This window comes from Nerophis lumbriciformis, linkage group LG01 (genome assembly GCF_033978685.3).
Source record: "Nerophis lumbriciformis linkage group LG01, RoL_Nlum_v2.1, whole genome shotgun sequence".
NCBI lineage: Eukaryota > Metazoa > Chordata > Actinopteri > Syngnathiformes > Syngnathidae > Nerophis > Nerophis lumbriciformis.
The window spans coordinates 40,747,501-40,766,965 of NC_084548.2; the positions used below are offsets into that span (position 1 = coordinate 40,747,501).

At 37.9% G+C, this 19,465-nt stretch overlaps 1 protein-coding gene across 5 annotated transcripts in view; it reads left to right on the top strand.

Moving 5' to 3' along the window:
* The window catches only part of slmapb (sarcolemma associated protein b), a 43,096-nt gene that overhangs the window by 10,072 nt on the left and 13,559 nt on the right, over positions 1-19,465 (top strand). For 3 of the 5 annotated variants that reach the window (XM_061981380.1, XM_061981362.1, XM_061981371.1), the window contains exons 2-7: positions 8,270-8,323; positions 11,854-11,982; positions 12,093-12,167; positions 13,128-13,430; positions 13,941-14,211; positions 14,615-14,786. In XM_061981380.1, the coding sequence (XP_061837364.1) occupies positions 8,278-8,323; positions 11,854-11,982; positions 12,093-12,167; positions 13,128-13,430; positions 13,941-14,211; positions 14,615-14,786 (996 nt within the window). In that variant the 5' untranslated portion in view covers positions 8,270-8,277. Of the gene's footprint in view, positions 1-8,000; positions 8,064-8,269; positions 8,324-11,853; positions 11,983-12,092; positions 12,168-13,127; positions 13,431-13,940; positions 14,212-14,614; positions 14,787-19,465 lie in introns of those variants that run through there. The other 2 variants (XM_072913420.1, XM_072913423.1) reach the window with 1 other exon arrangement.

The window sequence follows — 19,465 nt, forward strand, 5'->3', positions numbered from 1 at the left end:
TGTGTGCAAATACTTATGAACCCCAGTAATATACAAATAAATCATAAAAAAATCATCCAATGTGATTTCCGGATTTTTCTTTTTAGATTATGTCTCTAACAGTGGAAATTAGGGGTGTGGGAAAAAATCGATTCGAATTCGAATCGTGATTCTCACGTTGTGCGATTCAGAATCGATTCTCATTTTTTTAAAATCGATTATTTTTTTTAAAATTTATTTTAATTTTTTTTTTTTAAATTAATCAATCCAACAAAACAATACACAGCAATACCATGACAATGCAATCCAATTCCAAAACCAAACCCGACCCAGCAACACTCAGAACTGCAATAAACAGAGCAATTGAGAGGAGACACAAACACAACACAGAACAAACCAAAAGTAGTGAAACAAAAATGAATATTATCAACAACAGTATCAATATTAGTTACAATTTCAACATAGCAGTGATTAAAATCCCTCATTGACATGATCATTAGACATTTATAAAAACAAAAAAAAGAACAATAGTGTCACAGTGGCTTACACTTGCATCGCATCTCATAAGCTTGACAACACACTGTGTCCAATATTTTTACAAAGATAAAATAGGTCATATTTTTGTTCATTTAATACAAACCCCGTTTCCATATGATATATATATATTTGATATTTGATATATATATATATATATATATATATATATATATTAGAGGGAAAGATGAATGCAGCAATGTACAGAGACATCCTGAATGAAAACCAACACTTCTCATCCAACCTGATGGAGCTTGAGAGGTGCTGCAAAGAGGAATGGGCGAAACTGGCCATTCCTCGAGTTTGTGGCATCATATTCAAAAAGACTTGAGTCTGTAATTGTTGCCAAAGGTGCATCAACAAAGTATTGAGCAAATGCTTTGAATAATTATGTGCATATGATTTTATTTTTAATTTTTAATCAATTTGAAAAAAATAAATCACATTGCCATTATGGGGTATTGTTTGTAGAATTTTTAGTACAAACATTTTAGAATTGCCATTTTGGAATTAGGCTGTAACAAAACAACAAGTGGAAAAAGTTAAGTGGTGTGAATACTTTCCGGATGCACTGTATTGTATTCTCTTAAGGGAGGCTCACTGTGCCGCAGTTTTAACACCCGTGGTCTTGAATCCTCTAAATTGTTCATCTTTGTTTGCAGTGATTAAGAAATCCAGTAGTTAAATTTATTTGTGATCATATGAGAAATTCCATAGCAAAGATTTGTGATGGAAGAAAAACCTGAATTCCTGTGATGTTTGGTTTATATCAGATTTAATGCAGGTGAACAACCATACAGGACCCTGTAATAATGCAAGATTTGCAAAACCCTTAAATAGAGAAGGCTGCATAAGTTAATTATTGACTGAACTATGTCAATGATTAGGTACGTGTCATCCTAAATCTGTTTTGTCGTGGAGTTTGACTAACTAAGGGGCAAGGTCTCTGTAAAATCTGGTGGCCCATCATCACCCGAGATCTCTTGTTCAAGTCATGAGATCTTACATTTGTTAATGGGAGTCTACTTTTACATGCTTCTTTTGTCTCAAAGAATCACTGGAATGGCCAACAATTGATGTTCTGATCAACAGTATCTCTAATATGGTGCAAGCGTCAGTCCACAATATAAGATTATGGGTGTTACCTTCTATACCTTACGTTTATATTATAGATGTTAGGAAATTGCCTTTTTAGATGAAATTTGTCCTCCAACTATTTTGTGAGGTGTCTAGTCTTGTCTTACATTTTAATTCTGACATAGCTATATTGTATTTTTGGAGAAATTATAGTTACCTATATACATATTTATTGATTTTGTGAAGAATTCTGTCAATGTTGTGGAAGAAGACATTGATTTATCATGCTTAAAGCAATTGATGCAAAATTGAGTGCAACAGTTGGCTGCAATCAGCAGAAGCGCTGTAGATTCAATGCATTAAATTATATTTAAGTATTGAATCACAGGATGTATAACATATGATTTTTTTTGTTCTATGTCATTGATACATATGAATTTAAACAATGCAGTTTCAATGGAAGTTTGCAACTGTTGTCCTATCTATTTATACAGGTATATATCAAATGGTATAAAGTAGGTATGAGCAATGTGGCCTTAAATCCATATTCCGATATTTAGTAGGTTGCAATATGCGTACATACTGTTAGTCTGTTTTAATCAAATGATTCATTGCTTTAATTAGTGGCCTAGTAGTTAGAGTGTCCGCCCTGAGATCGGTAGGTTGTGAGCTCAAACCTCGGCCAAGTCATACCAAAGACTATAAAACTGGGACCCATTACCTCCCTGCTTGGCACTCAGCATCAAGGGTTGAAATTGGGGGTTAAATCACCAAAAATGATTCCCGGGCGCGGCCACCGCTGCTGCCCACTGCTCCCCTCACCTTCCAGGGGGTGAACAAGGGGATGGGTCAAATGCAGAGGACACATTTGACCACACCTAGTATGTGTGTGACAATCATTGTTACTTAAACTAGAAATATACAGCACCAAATGTTGCAAGCTTGTTTGTGAAAACTGTTTTAATCTGAAGTATATGTATCTTAAAATAATTGTCTTTACTGTAAGTAAAGTAGCCATGCATAATACTTTGTATTTACCTAAGTCACAGTAACTCTTCCTTTTATCAACAAGATACAGTTTTTACTGTTTTCTGTATCTTGGGTGTCATTCTAGAATCAATAACTAAAACTAGCTGGTTGTAGTCTCTTTTGGAATAGTTTGCACTAAAGGAAAGAAAGCCAATAATGAAGGAAGTCTGCGCAGCTAGTGTTTGACTTTTCTTGCACTTAAAAATGATCTACATTATGTCGCATAAGTACAGTTTAGCTTAAAACATGTTCTAAAAACTACATAGCAAGCCATGGCAAGTTTATTTATAGAGCACAATTTGTACACAAGGCAACTCAAAGTACTTTACAGATGCATACAATTACAAGAATGCAAATAAAATGTCTAAAATAAAATCATAAACATAATAATTCAATTGAAATCCAAAAATGTAGATACAATACTTTCAGTTGTATTATGCAGTTAAATGGTGTGTTTTCAGCCTGAATGTTGCCATTGTTGAGCTTTCACATCTTCGAGTAGACGTTTCCAAAGTTTAGCAGCATAAGACTGAAACGAAGCCTCACTATGTTTTGTCCTGACTCTGGGCACAAGCATGTAACCAGGTTCTAATGTGTCAGAGATGCATTTTAGCACAATACCATAAAAAAAAACTGTACACAAGCAGAGCTGTTTTTAAGTCTTATTTTGTGTCCAGTGCAGTGACCTCTATGCACTGGACTAATCTAGTTACATTTTGTGGTTTCAGTCAGAAATCGAGCAGCAGCATTCTAAATGTACTGTACAGCTGCCTGACAGATTGTTTAGAGATCCCAGTGAGAAGGCATTTACAGTACCGGTAGTCCAACCTGCTGGATACAAAGGCATAGTCAAGTCTTCTGTAGACACTAGTCCTTTAATTTTGGCAATCATTTAATGCGGTAAAAAGCTGCTGATGTTATTGGTTTAATGGAGTTATTAAAGTTCAAGTCTGAGTCTATAATTACCCATATATAGTGGTGTAGGACACATTGTCGCTGTGTATGATGCCTAGTGGCAGGATGTACAAGTTGAACAATAGGGGTCCCAGAATTGACCTCGGAAGAACCCCGCAAGTCCTAGCCATTTGATCGAGGCTCAATTGCCAATTTCAACAAGGTACGCCCTGTGATCAAGAAAGGACTCTAACCAGTTAATACATACTTGCCAACCCTCCCGGATTTTCCGGGAGACTCCCGAAATTCAGCGCCTCTCCCGAAAACCTCCCGGGACAAATTTTCTCTCGAAAATCTCCCGAAATTCAGGCGGACTCAGGTCCATGCGGACCTGAGTCCGCTTTCCCACAATATAAACAGCGTACATGCCCAATCACGTTATAACTGTAGAATGATGGAGGGCGAGTTCTTGGTTTCTTATGTGGGTTTATTGTTAGGCAGTTTCATTAACGTCCTCCCAGCGCGGTAACAACACACAACAACAGCAGTCACGTTTTCGTCTACCGTAAAGCAGTTCGTCTGCCGTAAACAGCAATGTTGTGACACTCTTAAATAGGACAATACTGCCATCTAGTGCATTTGATGAAAGCACTTTTGTGCGTGCCACACAGCAATGCATCATCAGAGAGGGTGTTCAGCATGGTTAGAAAAATAGTGACAGAGAATAGAACAAGGATGAACAATTCAACCCTTAACTCAACAATGAGTAGATGAGTGTTGTGTGTGTGTAAATGTGTAAATAAATGAACACTGAAATTCAAGTGTTTATTTTATATATATATTTACATATATATAATATATATATATATATATATATATATATATATATATAATAAAATAAATATATATTTATAGCTAGAATTCACTGAAAGTCAAGTATTTCTTGTATATATATATGTGTGTATGTGTATGTGTATATATATATATATATATATATATATATATATATATATATATATATGAAATACTTGACTTGGTGAATTCTAGCTGTAAATATACTCCTCCCCTCTTAACCACGCCCCCCCAACCACGCCCCCTGCCCCCCCCCGTCAAGGTTGGCAAGTATGACTTAATAGCAGGACCAGATATTCCCACTCAGTTTCTATTTAAAACTATTTTTACACTTTCACTCTTCCTATGGTCAATGACTGAAGTATTCCAATATAATTAATAAAGAGGCTGCAATGTGTACTGCAATATAATTTTTAGGCCAAATTGCCCATTCCTACTCTACGAAAGAAAATATTTCAGGTTAAAAGTTTCTTTCCAGTAGTTGCGGTCTACATAGATATAAAACAGTGCAAAATGCAGTACATTTATCTTGCCTTTTTTGCTTAAATGATGTTGATGATGCTTATGGTATTTTGGTAATACTTTTGCTTGCTTTATGACAAACATTGTCTATTGAAACAACTTGGTAAGAAGCAAAAGAAGACCATGAGCCACCAACCATGGGTGGCAAAAGGATTGATAAATGCTTGCAATAAGAATAATACATTGTATAGAATATTTATAACACAACGATCTATAGAAGCAGAAAATAAGTACAAAACGTACAAAAACAAGTTAACCAACATCTTACGAACATGTCATAAAGTATATTATAGTCATTTATTGAACAGGAACAAAAATAATATGAGAGCAACATGGGGCATCCTAAATAGTATTATAAAAATAAATAAAGTAAAAAGTGACAATATGAAGGAAGTAGTTAAAAGCCTCAATGAGTACTTTGTAAATATTGGTCCAAATCTAGAGGACAATATTCCGGATCCTGGGTCAGTTGAGGACATGAATGACAACATGAAATCCCAACTTGATGTTCCTCGTTAATGTGACAAAAGAAGACAGGCAATTCCAAACATAAGGAAAATGGTTAAAGTTGTTCCGATTCATAAGATTGTAGGCAAACATCAATTTACAAACTATAGACTTGTTTCTTTACTTCCACAATTTTCTAAAATTATTCAACAACAGATTGGACAAATTCATTAATAAATGTGGAACACTTGCAGAGAACCAATTTGAATACAGAGCTAACATTTCAACAACAATGGCATTAATCAAAATAACAGAGAAAATAACCGATTCAATAGATGGTAAACAGTGTGCAGCTTCAGTATTTGTGGATCTAACAAAAGCATTTAACAGAATCATAATATCTACATTAATAAATTAGAAATAAATGGAATCAGAGGGCTAGTCTTGAACTGGATAAGAAGTTACTTAACCAACAGGAAGCAATTTGTTGAAATAGGTGAACGTATGTCAACAGCACTCGAGATATCTTGTTGCGTACCCTAGAGATTCATATTGGGACTTAAATTGTCTGCCCTATAGGTTAAGGACATTTGTAAAGTTACAAAGGACTTAAAATTAGTATTATTTGCCGATGACAGGACTGCTTTTTGTTCAGAGGAAAACACACACAAGCTAACACAAATAACAGAAGAAATTAACAAATTAAAAAGATGGTTTGACAAAAACAGACTATCTTTGAATCTCAGTAAAACAAATAATGTTATTCAGTGACAGTAGAAGAAAAAGTCAAATACAAATAGTGTAACAAATCTAATATTTGGGTGTAATAGATGATCAAATGAACTGGAAATCTCATAAAAATACACAACATAAGATAGCAAGAAATATTTCAATAATGAACGAAGCAAAACATGTTCTAACCAAAAATCACTCCTTATTCTTTAGTGCTCGCTAGTTCGCTACTGTTACCATATCTGAGTTATTGTGTAGAAAAATGGGGAAACAACTACAAAAGTACACCTAATTCACTAACTGTGTTACAAAAAAGATCAGATCAAATAATACATAATGTTGGATATAGAGAACATACAAACCCTTTATTTATTAAATTAACAATATTGAAATTCCACAATATAGTGAATCTGCAAACAGCTAAAATTATGTACAAAGCAAACTATAACCTGCTACCCAAGAATGTACAACAATTATTCTCAACAGATGAGGAGAAATATAACCTTGGAGAAAAATAAAACATTTGTATGCACGTACAACACTTAGGACCTTCAGTATATCAGTATGTGGAATTAAATTATGGAATGGATTAAGCAAATAACTCACTGTACTAACTTGATGCCATTTAAGAGGTTGTTCAAACAAAGTGTTTACAAAGTATAAGGAAGAGGAACAGTTATAATTATAAAAAAATAAGAAATGATTCATCTCTCTATGTGAATCGTAACTGACTTATCTATTTATGAAGAGAACTGTTGTATTTGGAAAACATTGGTATAACTGTGCTACACATTGAAAACCGGAAGTGAACATATATGTGTAAGACACTGCAATGAAGTGGAAAAAGGGGTATGATTAAATAAGCTCTGCTTCTTCCTACTCCTTTTTGAGCATGTTAAGAGAAATGGAAAACATGTGATGTATCATGTTGAAACTACTATCATGTTCGAAATAAATGTCAACCAACCAACTAAATCGTGCAAAATTGCTTGTATTCACCAACGTGTTTTATTTGAGATATTTAAATAAATTGGTCGTATTCCCACACTTTGCTGGAATTGTTGCCCAAGGGTATTTTTCTATTGATGGCCGGATAGCTTAAATCAAAACCAAGTCAAAATGATGGTTGTTGCACTGGCCTTTTTTTACCTGCTCTTTCTATTCGCTTTCTGCCATTTTTACCTGTTTCATTGACACAGCCTTGCAGCTTGTTGTTTTCAATTTTGCAGGTCCCGGCTAGATTGCTTATCTACATGCATTATTATCATGATTGAATTAAAAGCTCTATCGTAGGCCACATTTCTATTTCTGTCACATATTGTTTCTATCACTAATTACTAGTTTAAAGTTACAAGGACTGTGTCCATTAAACATTTTTGTAAATTTGCCAAATCTCACAACTGCTTCTGAGGATTTCGAAGAATAAGAATATGATACAGTAATTTAAAGTAACATAGCAGGTTAAAATATGTCTAGTTTGTTCATTGTTGTATTTGTGATAATAGACATACAGGAAACATGCAACGTCACAGAAACTGTCGTCCATATTCTGCAGCATTCTGTGGCTTTTTACATCAGTACCAGCTGGCCTAAGAGCAGCTCCCTTAACAAAACCTCTCAGTGTCAGTATGCAGCTGCAGCTTCCGTGATGCCAGCGTCAGTTGCATGACAGTGTGTGGAGGACTGGCCAATGTGGCCACAAAATAGGGGGTGTCATGTTTTGAAGGGTATTAATTTAAATTACAAGTCGTGCTATATTTTAATCAAACATAATATATGTGCACTAATATATTTGGACCACCTCTTAACTGCCTGTGGTTTCAGTCCAGCAATAACAGTGACACCTGTACTTGGCCTTCTACACATGTAGCCCCCACTCACTGCTTGGACTGTTCCCTTTCGAGTCTGAAAAAAATCTGATAGTTGGATAGGAGTTCTTCATGTCAAGGACTGCTGTAGGCACAGTGGATACAAAACTAGCTTCTGGATTAACCAAGGTAGCACTTTCTAAGATAAGATTTGTTTGTTGAAACTTAATTTTGTTTTGTTTTTGTCATTTCTCATTACCTAATAAGTACTTTAAATCAGCATGCATTGTATTTGATATTTTACATCTTTAACTGCAAATTTTAACTTGATTTTGCTATATGTATATTTTTTGCATGTTGTTTGCCATGATACTAATACATACATTATTTTACAGATACAGCAATGGAAGAGAAGAGTGATCCCCTCAATAACATATCACAGATTAAAGGTAATTCAGCTACTTTCCCCTTTTTTCACAAACAAAGAATGACACAAGATTGTTTTGATCTTGTGGCCCTAAATGATAATACTAACAAAGTGGAAGATAATTAGAATGAGTAATGGTTAAGTGCTTGAACCTTTAAAGGCAGTAGCATGACTTTACAAGCTGATGTCCTCGTTTTCGTGTCTCTAGTGCCAACAGCCTATTAGAAAATGTCTCTTTGCAGAGAGGGCATGTCAGCTGAGTACTGAGCATAATCACAGGCCTTTATTAATATGGATGATCAAAATAGAATGCAAAAGATAACACAATCACAGTGCAATATTATAGTGCCTGTTTGCAAGTACATCCCCAAGTGAATTCAATATTGCATGAGGATTTGTAGCACTTCACTGCACAATATAGGGAGAGAATGAGGCGTCTTCATCCAGTGTTTTAGTATTAAGAATTTTTTTGTCACAATCACACAGCAGCCATTGATTATCATTTTAGCTGTGTCATTAACAGATTCATACTATTCAGTATACTATTCAGTATATAGAACCATGTCTCAGACTGGATGTTGCATTCATTGGGGAGGAAGCTGACATGAGGGTAGCTGGGCCATCATGACTTTAGCCCTAAGCACTTGAGCTAAAAAAAGACATTCCCCTACATTTTTTTCTGTCATCACTTAAGGCAGTATGATGCTTGCTTGGCATCCTCTCTACTCTGAGTTATTTTTTACAAGGTCTAATCCCATTAATACTTCGATTCTGTGACACTCAAGCCATGATATGTCATAGTAACCAAACATATTGCTGTGGATATCGTTATGTGCAATCCCCCCCACCCCCACATTTTTTTCTCAACTTGACAAAGACAACTATTAACAGGAGGCCCACTAACGTTCCCACTCAAAAATATGCATGTAGGTAGGAACACACAACCACATACTGGACACAACACTGACCCGTCGGCCATTGTCTGGCACACAGCAGGGGGTCATGTGTTTGTGTCAGAGGGTGCCACCAGCCTCCAGTAGTCACTTCTTTTCCTTGGATTTGTCAGTGCCGCTATCATTGTTTATTTGTTGTGTTAACACCGCAATGCGAACAAGGAATGCAGCCTTCATTACAAATGCTCATCTGATGTGTCCTTTTATGGTGCACATGCTTCAACTGGTGTGCTTCGTTTTCTCCTCTGCCATATGCTCAGCCTGAGATGAGGTCACCTCTTTTCCTAGCCACAAAAGATTAGGGCATCAGCATAGTCACTGGAAGTGCAAAGCGCCAAGTATTTTCAGAGCTTGTTTTCACGTGTCAAGAAATACAACAGGCCCTTGACAACCCCAGCCAGTCCATCCCCTTTGTGTGGTGTTTACAGTGTGTTGCTTTAAGACAGTATGGATGTGCCAAAGACAAAAGTAATAGACTGTTTGGATAAAAAATGCAGATACATACAGTGCATCCGGAATGTATTCACAGCGCTTCAGTTTTTCCACATTTTGTAATGTTACGGCCTTAACAAAATGGAATACGTTAATTTTTGTCCTCAAAATTCTAGAAACAATAAATACACCATAATGATGATGTGAAGTTTTTTTTTTTTTAAATGCAAGTTTCTGAAAAATAAAAAATCACATGTAGGTAAGTATTCACAGCCTTTGCTCAATACTTTGGCAGCAATTAAAGCCTCAAGTATTTTTTAATATGAAGCGACAAGCTTGGCAAACCTATCTTTGGGCAGTTTCACCTATTCCTCTTCAGTTCAGTTTCAGTTTATTTCGAACATGCATACGATACAATGGAATGCATCACCTATTTCCAGTTGTTTCATTCCAGCATGTCCAAAAAGGATGAGGAAGAAGCAGAGCTTAGTTACTCCTAACCCTTTTCATGTCATACCAATGTTATCCCATTTCATTGTTCTCTTTAACAGAACAGTAAATAAATAAATAATAAATAATTAACATACCATCGTAAGTAAACAAATATTAAATACATAAATAATCTTTATCTCAAAGAAAAAAAAAAGAAGAAGGTTCAAGATGTTCATCATAATTGTTCTTCTTTGTACTTTGTGAACACTTGTAGTTTGAACAGTCTCTTAAACTGGATCATATTGGTGCTTTGTTTGATTTATTTGGTTAATCCATTCCATAATTTAATTCCTCTAAGATTGTATTTCTCCTCTTTGTTGAGAATAATTGTTATACATTATTGGGTATCAGGTTATAGTTTGCTTGGTACATAATTCTAGCTGTTTGCAAATGCACCAAATCGTTGAATTTCAATATTTGTGATTTAATAAATAAAGGGCTTGTATGTTCTCTATATCCAACATTATGTATTATTCTAATTTATCTTTTTTGATACACTGTTAATGAGTGAAGCACACATTTGTAGTAGTTGCTCCACATTTCTACACAATAACTCTAGTGCCCAATCCTCTTCGCAACACCTCTCAAGCTACATCAATCAATCAATCAATCAAAGTATACTTGTATAGCCCTTAATCACACATTTCTCAAAGGGATGCAACATCGGGTTTCCCTCTATCCTGTCTAGTCTCCAAGTTCCTGCCACTGAAGAAAATTCCCAAAGCATGATGCTGCCACCACCATGCTTCACTGGCATGGTGATGAGTGATGAGTGGTGCCTGTCTTCCTCTAAGTTCAATCTTTGTCTCATCAGACAAGATCTTTTTTTTTCTCATGGTCTGAGTCTTTCCGGTGCATTTTAGCAAACTTTTTTACTAAGAAATGGCTTCCATCTGGCAACTGTACTATACAGGCCTGATTGGTGGATTGTTACAGAGGAAGGTTCTCCTCTATCCACAGAGAAATGCTGTAGCTCTCTTGGGTTCTACAATCGAGCAATGTACAGAGACATCCTGGATGATATCCAACACTTCCCATCCAATCTGATGGAGCTTGAGAGGTGCTGCAACGAGGAATGGGCAAACTGCCCAAAGATAGGTGTGCCAAGTTTGTGGCATTATATTCAAAAATACTTGAGGCTGCACTTGCTGCCACAGCGCATTAACAAAGTCTGTGAACTTATATATGTACATATATATATTTTTTAGTTGTAATAAATTTGCAAAAAATACAAATTAAAATACCTTTTCACATTGTTATTATGGGGTATTGTGTGTAGAAAAAAAACAAATTTACTCCATTTTGGAATAAGGCTGGAATATAACAAAATTAGGAAACATTGTAGCGCTGTGAATACTTTCCGGATGCACTGTGATACAGTTCCATTTTTGGGGGGGTTAGCAATTAGCTTATGTAATAGGGACCTTTTAATATCTTGGGAAATCAGCTGGTGTGTCAGCCCTCGTTGAATATTTGGGACTGCAACCAAATTAACATGGAAGGACTTTTAGCTACTGGTCTATTTTCATGATGACACTGAATTGCCTTATTTAATGCCTCAGTATGACTGCAACAATTCTTCATTGTCAAATTATCATTAATTACATTTAAAGCCAACCTTGTTAGAATAGCTATTTTGATTTTAGATAACCATTGTTCTGTATTACATTCTCAGATGATCTGACCAGGTCAAATATAGGATCTTCTAGCGACTATGAAAAAACTCTCCAGCGCTTGAATGATGAGCTTAGAGATGCACAGGACCGGGCCAATACAGAGAGGCACAAATGCATGGAACTGGAAGGTAACACTGATGCTCAATAAGAATAATTATTTTTTTCTTTTCAGTTTACTTGCTCAATGTGTACACTTTCATAAAGATGATCACAATGAAATCCATTTAATGTTTTGTAGGTCTTCTGAATAAAGAGAGAAAAGACAATAAACAACAATCTGATGAATCTGCAAAACAGATCAAACTTCTTCAAGGTATAGCTAATGTGGTTTGGAGGTTGTTAAAGCTGGGGTACCTAAGTTATATTCTTTAACAAAAAAAAATCATATTAGCATCGTACAGCATATCGTAACAGTGAGGATTTCTGAAAAAAATCGTACGTCTGTGTGCTATTTGTACCTTATAATTAAGTATTTTAGTAAATAAAACCACAGAAGACATTTTAATTTGTCTTCCTAGCAGTCAACCCCTCCAGATCAAATCCCAGGATTTAGAGAAAGGAGGGGTGAGCAGAGCCCACGAAGGAGCCTGCACATTGGTTGACGCGATATGTAGTGAAGCGCGTGCACAGTGCGAACATGTTTGCAGTAAAGCATGGCTGCCGAACACCCACCTGGAAAGATTGCATTACTCGCGCTTGCTTTTACAGCATATACTGCTAAAAAAAAAAAATAGAGGAAATCAGAGGAAGAAAAGAAAAACGCTATACGTCCAAAAAACCAAAGAATAGCCAAAACTGGAATAAATATTGGTCCGGCGTATTCAAGATGGAGGGTATTACAGGCCAGTCTAGGACTAACTTTGGACGCGCAAGTGGCTGGTTTCCTTCTAGAAAGGTAATCTAATGTTCCATTTTCCGATATTTTCTGTGTATCATTTTGCGTGGCGACGTGTGTTACCGATAGTCTGCAACAAAATACGAACTAGGGAGTCCTTAGATGCAACTTCAGACTGTCAACAACACATGCGTGGGCACGTACAGCTCTCGTGCGCAATTTTGTGCATTTCCAAAGAGGAGGAGACTGGGAGTAACTATCAGCGAGGTGCGCAGAGTGCGGGGCAGAATTTACCGTTTGAATTCTGCCTGGTGGTGACACAAGATTCAAGTACCCCAGCTTTAAGGAGCTGAGTTGAAATTCTATCTTGTATTAATTCCATTTTTGCACAAATATTGCCACCACCAATGTATTTAATGTTAACTATGCTGTGGACAGGCCAGCTATGGCAGCTCCAAGATGAAATGGGTGCCATCAAAGAGCAGACCAACATCTCCTCTAGTTTACATGAGGAGCTACAAAGTGCACAAGTTGAGGTGAAGTCACTGAAACGCAACCTGGAGGCAGCCAATGCAGAACGAGACCGTGACGTTGGCACAATCGAGTTCAGCCTGGCAACCGTCACCAAGGACCTGGACAAGTGGCGTCAGACTGCCAGCACATACGAACGCAAGATTGAGGACTTGCAGCAGGATCTCCAGCAGCAGGGCAAGCAATGGCAGAAAACTGCAGAAATACAAGGTACTAAAGTTATAAAATAAACCTACTAGTGATAATGAATAGTAATAATAATAATTTTGAAATGTAAAGCATAGATATTAAGTTACCTGATGTTAAAATCTGTATGTACACTTTTACTGAAATAATCCTTCCACCTCACAGGAAACACACCTGGTTGATCTGTACAGAGCATGACTATTACACAGGGCTGTCTTAGAACATTTGTAAGGAATTGGTGTTCAGACATTTTCTCCTGATCTTTTCCTTCATAATGCTTTTTAGCTTTGGGCTCAAGAATTAGGCACAATATTTAATAGCCATCACATGTAACCCCAAAATAAATATCACAGCACAGATATATCTGATAAAACAGCCTCCTGTCTCATTAGGGCGTATAAATGTTGTTTGCATTTTAGAGTATCAGTTTATGGTGTCCAATAATCACTCTCTTAAATCACTAAATATTATTTGTGAGAAAATATACAGTAGGTTTTGCCAAATAATTAATTATTTGTTATTTTTATTTTTAAGCCAATGAGCTACAGTCCATGCAGGTGGAATGTAACAGCCTTCATAAGGAGTGTTCTGGTCTGCGATCTGAAAAGCAGGAAATGGTGAACAAGCATCAGAAAGAAAAGAGCAGTCTGCAAAGTGAATACACTTCTCTCATGGCAAAGAAAGAGGAACTCCTTAACACTCATCAGAAAGAGAAGGGCAACTTGCAGCAAGAAAATGCAGCACTGCGTGCCAAAAATGAGGCAATGCGACAGAAACAGCAACAGTTGGAGAAAGACCTTCTCAGGTCAGTGCATTGGAGAACATTTTGTAGATGTTTTTTTATAGTAAAATCCTGGTTATTTTTGCTGTACACAAGCACAGATGTGCATTCTACATCATCTTCCTACATTACTGGGACTAATTGATAAGATGAACAATTCCACAGTTTTTTATTATTTTAGTGAACCTGACCTTGGTGTTGAGGTTGAAAATGTCCAACATTCTCAAACAATGAGAACATTTGAAAGGGTATATTTTCAAGCCTTTCATATACAGCACATCTTCTCACTATCTAAGTGCCCAGAATTCACCAACAATGTTTTATCATATGGTCCGCTGTCTCATTTCTTTGATATAATATAATCCCCCTTAGAGTGTAGCTACCCGTAAACTTTCACTTGTTAAAACCAATCGTTTTGTTCTGCTAGTTCACAAGCCCAGAATGCTGAGCTGAGCAACAGCCTTAAAGTCCTTGAGCAATCCCATCAGGAACTGGAAAAGAAGTTGGTAGCATTGGAGCTCCAACACCAACAGGATAGCAGCAAACTGCAAACCCAACTGGATGAGGCAGATAGCTGCAGGGAGACACTGCAGAGAGAGGTATTCCAATATGTTATTTTCTGATTGTCGTCTAAGGTCATGTCCTAAAGAGTTACAAAATAAATGATAAATAGGACGGGGAATCTCAGGGCAATCTGACATTGACACTATTTTAAACTCACCTGACATCTCTCCAGTAGATCAAATCTATTATAGGGGTCATATTATGATTTTGTTCCACATTTTGAGAGTACAGTTTGAGAACAAAAATAAAATCTTATTTTAAGGTTAAGTATTGTGATAGTCTGCCATATCAGTACTCTTGATATTTTCACACTCTTAATGCTAAATGTCTTTTATAGCACATCCAGTCACTTTCATATTTATCTTTTTGTTTTCTCAAAATCTGAATGTGGCAGTCAGTGGTTACTTTCACACTGCAGGTAAATTCAGACACCTGATTGTTTCCATGTCAGTGCATTCAGTGCAACAGTATATTCCGATTTTCTTATTTTTTTCAAATCCGACCTAGGTCTTTTGTATGCAAGTACAGCCCTGACGCTTGGGTCGCTTTGATCCAACCTATACGTCATCAAAAGACGACAAACGTCACAATTATTCACCAAAACAGTTTGCTTTTGACATCTTATTCAGAATTGTAGTCATGAGCGTAACACTATAAGCTTCATCACTTTGACTTGTAATATCTCTAATTCTGGTGGTGTTTTATGCTTTTTTCTTTTTGATAATTTTATATGGGAATTCATTGTATTATATGTATAGTACACCATACATATAATACAATCAAGTTCCATATAAAATTATGTTTCTAGCAATACTTTAATTTTGCCTTTGAAAGTAACACTCCAATGTCCATTATTGGAGCTGTACACATATATGTTCAAACAGCTACTGGCTTAGCGAAAATTATTGGCTTGTCGGGTGTGGGCCTGGGATGCCCTTGTGCCCTGCCGCGCCGCACTTCGTGCCCAGTGTCATGCCGTCGTCTGGGGCGGGCTTGTCGGGGGTTGTCCCTGGATGACGGGGGTGCGCGGCCAGACCTGTGGGGCTTGGGGGAGGAGATCGGCTGGTTCTCAGTGGGCAGTGGGTGCTGGGGCTTGATCGCTGTCTCGCCGGCCTGTGTATGTATTTGTTGTTGTATATATATGAGTCTGTGTGTGTGTGTGTGTGTGTGTGTGTGTGTGTGTGTGTGTGTGTGTGTGTGTGTGTGTGTGTGTGTGTGTGTGTGTGGGATGAATGGATGGATGGATGCATGTAAATGTGTGTATGTATGTGCATGTATGGGTATAGGTATGTGTGTGTTTCTAAATGTGTATATGTATATATGCATGTATATATATATATATATATATATGTATGTGTGGGAAAAAAAATTACAAGACTACTTCATCTCTACAGGCCTGTTTCATGAGGGGTTTCCTCAATCATCTGGAGATTTCTCCTGATGATTGAGGAAACCCCTCATGAAACAGGCCTGTAGAGATGAAGTAGTCTTGTGATTTTTTTTCCCACACATACATATATTGCGCTCTACTACGGTATCGAGCACTATTTTTTGGATAACCTTATTAAGACATATATATATATATATATATATATATTAGAGATGCGCGGTTTGCGGGCACAACCGCGGAGTCCGCGGATTATCCGCGGATCGGGCGGATGAAATAAAAAAAAATTAGATTTTATCCGCGGGTCGGGTCGGGTCGGGTCGGGCGATTTAAATTAAAAAAAATTAGATTTTAAATAGATTCAGGCGGGTGGCAGTTAAACCAATTCGGAAATATATATACATAGTTAAATGTTGTTACCCACATGCGAAAAACGAGCAGGCACCTGCTGCATATGCCACAACAGAAGAAAAAAAAAGAAAAGAGATGGACACTTTTACGGAGCGGAGAAGGGACGCCTCGCCAGGGTCCGGGACCGAGGCCCCTTCCCCCGAGAGGGCCCCACCGGGAGCCGCAGCTGAGGCGATCCGCGAGAAGGGCCCGACGCACGTCCAGGGTCACTACCGCGCCCACCGCACCGACACCCCGCCTCGTCCGCCTTCGCCGCGGCCGGCGTCTCGCGCAGCAGGTAAGCAGCTTACCTGCCCACCACACCCGTGGCCGGGGGCTCGTAACATGGGTCACTCCGCGCGCTCCGCCCGCGCAGCTTACCTGCCCGCCACCCCTGTTGCCGGGGGCGCGTAACAGGGGTCACTCCGCGCGCAGTGCGCTCACGAAAGGGGTGGGGCTCACCCTGGTTGATATAGAGAGCAGGACGGTGGCCATGGAAGTCGGAACCCGCTAAGGAGTGTGTAACAACCCACCTGCCGAATCAACTAGCCCTGAAAATGGATGGCGCTGGAGCGTCGGGGCCATACCTGGCCGTCGCCGGCAGCGAGACGCGCTTGGAGGTGCGCTCAGCGCGGCTCCCATATGATTGCGCACTGGTGTGCGTCTGGGTCGTGACAGCGTGGCACGCGAAAGTCTTCGCTGCATTGGATCAGTCTCCTTTCTTTAACAGGCAAAAGCTTTATAACCTCACCATACCTGCCAACTTTTGAAATCAGAAAAACCTAGTAGCCAGGGTCCAAGGGCCGCAGGCCCCGGTAGGTCCAGGACAAAGTCCTGGTGGAGGGTTCAGGGCTTCGCCCCCCGACGCAAAATGATTATTAGCATTCAGACAGGTTAAAATGTTGCTAAAACCATCACTTTTCTATCAGTCACAGTGACTTTTCAAAACAAAAATATTACAGCAAAAATCATATGGGTTGATTGGCATGTTTATTCTGTAAGCTAACTTCAATAGTTTGAAATTATTTTGACAGTTAATGCCAGTTATCCTGTCAACCTTTCACAAGACTTCAATTTGTTAATTGAAAGTATAAACAGTATAAACACTTTTTACAGTAAACAAATGGTAAAACAGTACTAAACAATTCCATAAAAAAAAAAAATTGGTGTCATTATTAACTTTCTGTCCAAGCTTGTATAATCTACTGCCTTGTTCAATTGTAAAAAATATTATGTGCCTAAAATTCACATTTCTATCACAATTATCATACTGTAAACATGGTAAGCTAACTTCATTAAAATTAATAGTCCTGTCAATAGCATGGAATTACAATTCAAATGTAGTTTTTTTGTAAGCCTTTCAAAAGAATTCAAAATATGAAAAATTAATGAAAATTAATTTAAGCCATCAGACACTTGAAAAGTGGCACATCACATCTCTAATGTAATCATTTGAACTTTTCAACAGAAATAGCACTGCAAAAATATTAAGGACATACTTCTGTATTTTGGTAGTTATGCTGTCAACATTTAACAAGATTTCTTCAACTTGGACTTCAAAGCATAAATAGTATAAACACTTTTAACAGTATGTCGTGCTGTGAAATACAGCCGACAGGATTGCGCACCAAACACGAAGCAAGGCCAAAGTGCATGCATGGTGCAGGAGAACAAAGGACTTCTTTCATTTAAGGTTTGTGATAAACCATCAAACTCATTCGTTAAAAGGACTCTATAGTAATATAAAGCGAATTTTTCTGGACATTATCATGCAAGAAAATTTTATTTTTGGGACCGCGATCACCGCGTAATGATTTTTAAAGGTTGCATTACAAACATTTAACTGTCCCATGTGATCAGCCAGTGCAATTGGAAATCCATGCTCAATTATTGCCTCCGTAAATAAAACTTCGGCATTTATCACATCCAAAGAATCTGTTTGGGCGACGAAAAACGTTGAAAGTTTTCCACTTGTATCGCTAGCAACGGCATTAGACTTGTGTTTTTTTGTCCCAACGTGGTCTTTTACATCGCTAATTCCTCCGTGTCCGATCGAAAAATCTTGTCTGCACAAGGTGCAATTCGCGTAGTTTTCACCCTTTTTTTTTTAATTAATGAAAAACCGTATTTTTTATCACTGCAACCGTAACCCGGAATAGGTTGATGAAAACCGTACGAATTACGGGAAAACCGGAGTAGTTGGCAGGTATGCCTCACTAATGCCTTGCATCGTCTATATTAGATATATAACAACGGGCGGGTGCGGGCGGATGGCGGGCGGGTGCAGTTCTGATCAAACGTTACATCGGGTGGATGGCGGATGGTTGACGACTTTCTGACGCGGTTGCGGATGAAATAAATTGCCTATCCGCGCATCTCTAATATATATATATATATATGTATATATGTGTGTGTATATATATATATATATATATATATATATATATATGTATGTGTGGGAAAAAAATCACAAGACTATTTCATCTCTACAGGCCTGTTTCATGAGGGGGGGTACCCTCAATCATCAGGAGATTTTAATGGGAGCATTCGCATACCATGGTTTATATAGGGCACAGAGTGGGTGGGTACAGGCTGGCCTAGGGGCGTGTTGATTGGCTCATGTGTTACCTAGGAGGTGTTTCCGTCTATGGCGGCATGTTGGTACAATTTCGCTGCGCTTGTTGAGGGATGACAGGTCTGGACGGTAAATAATAAACAGTTTCTCTTTCAAGCATAGGTTGCATCTTTTATTACCACTATTGTAAGGTGTGCTGGATGCAAGAATTTGCCATGTTATTGAATATTCAACACTCCAATACGTGCACCATGACAGCAACCACCCACCCACCACCACGAAAAGAATACCTACCGGAATCAATAAAAGGCTATCGATGCTGTCATCTAGCAAAGCTGAATTTGACCAAGCAACCCCCCCGT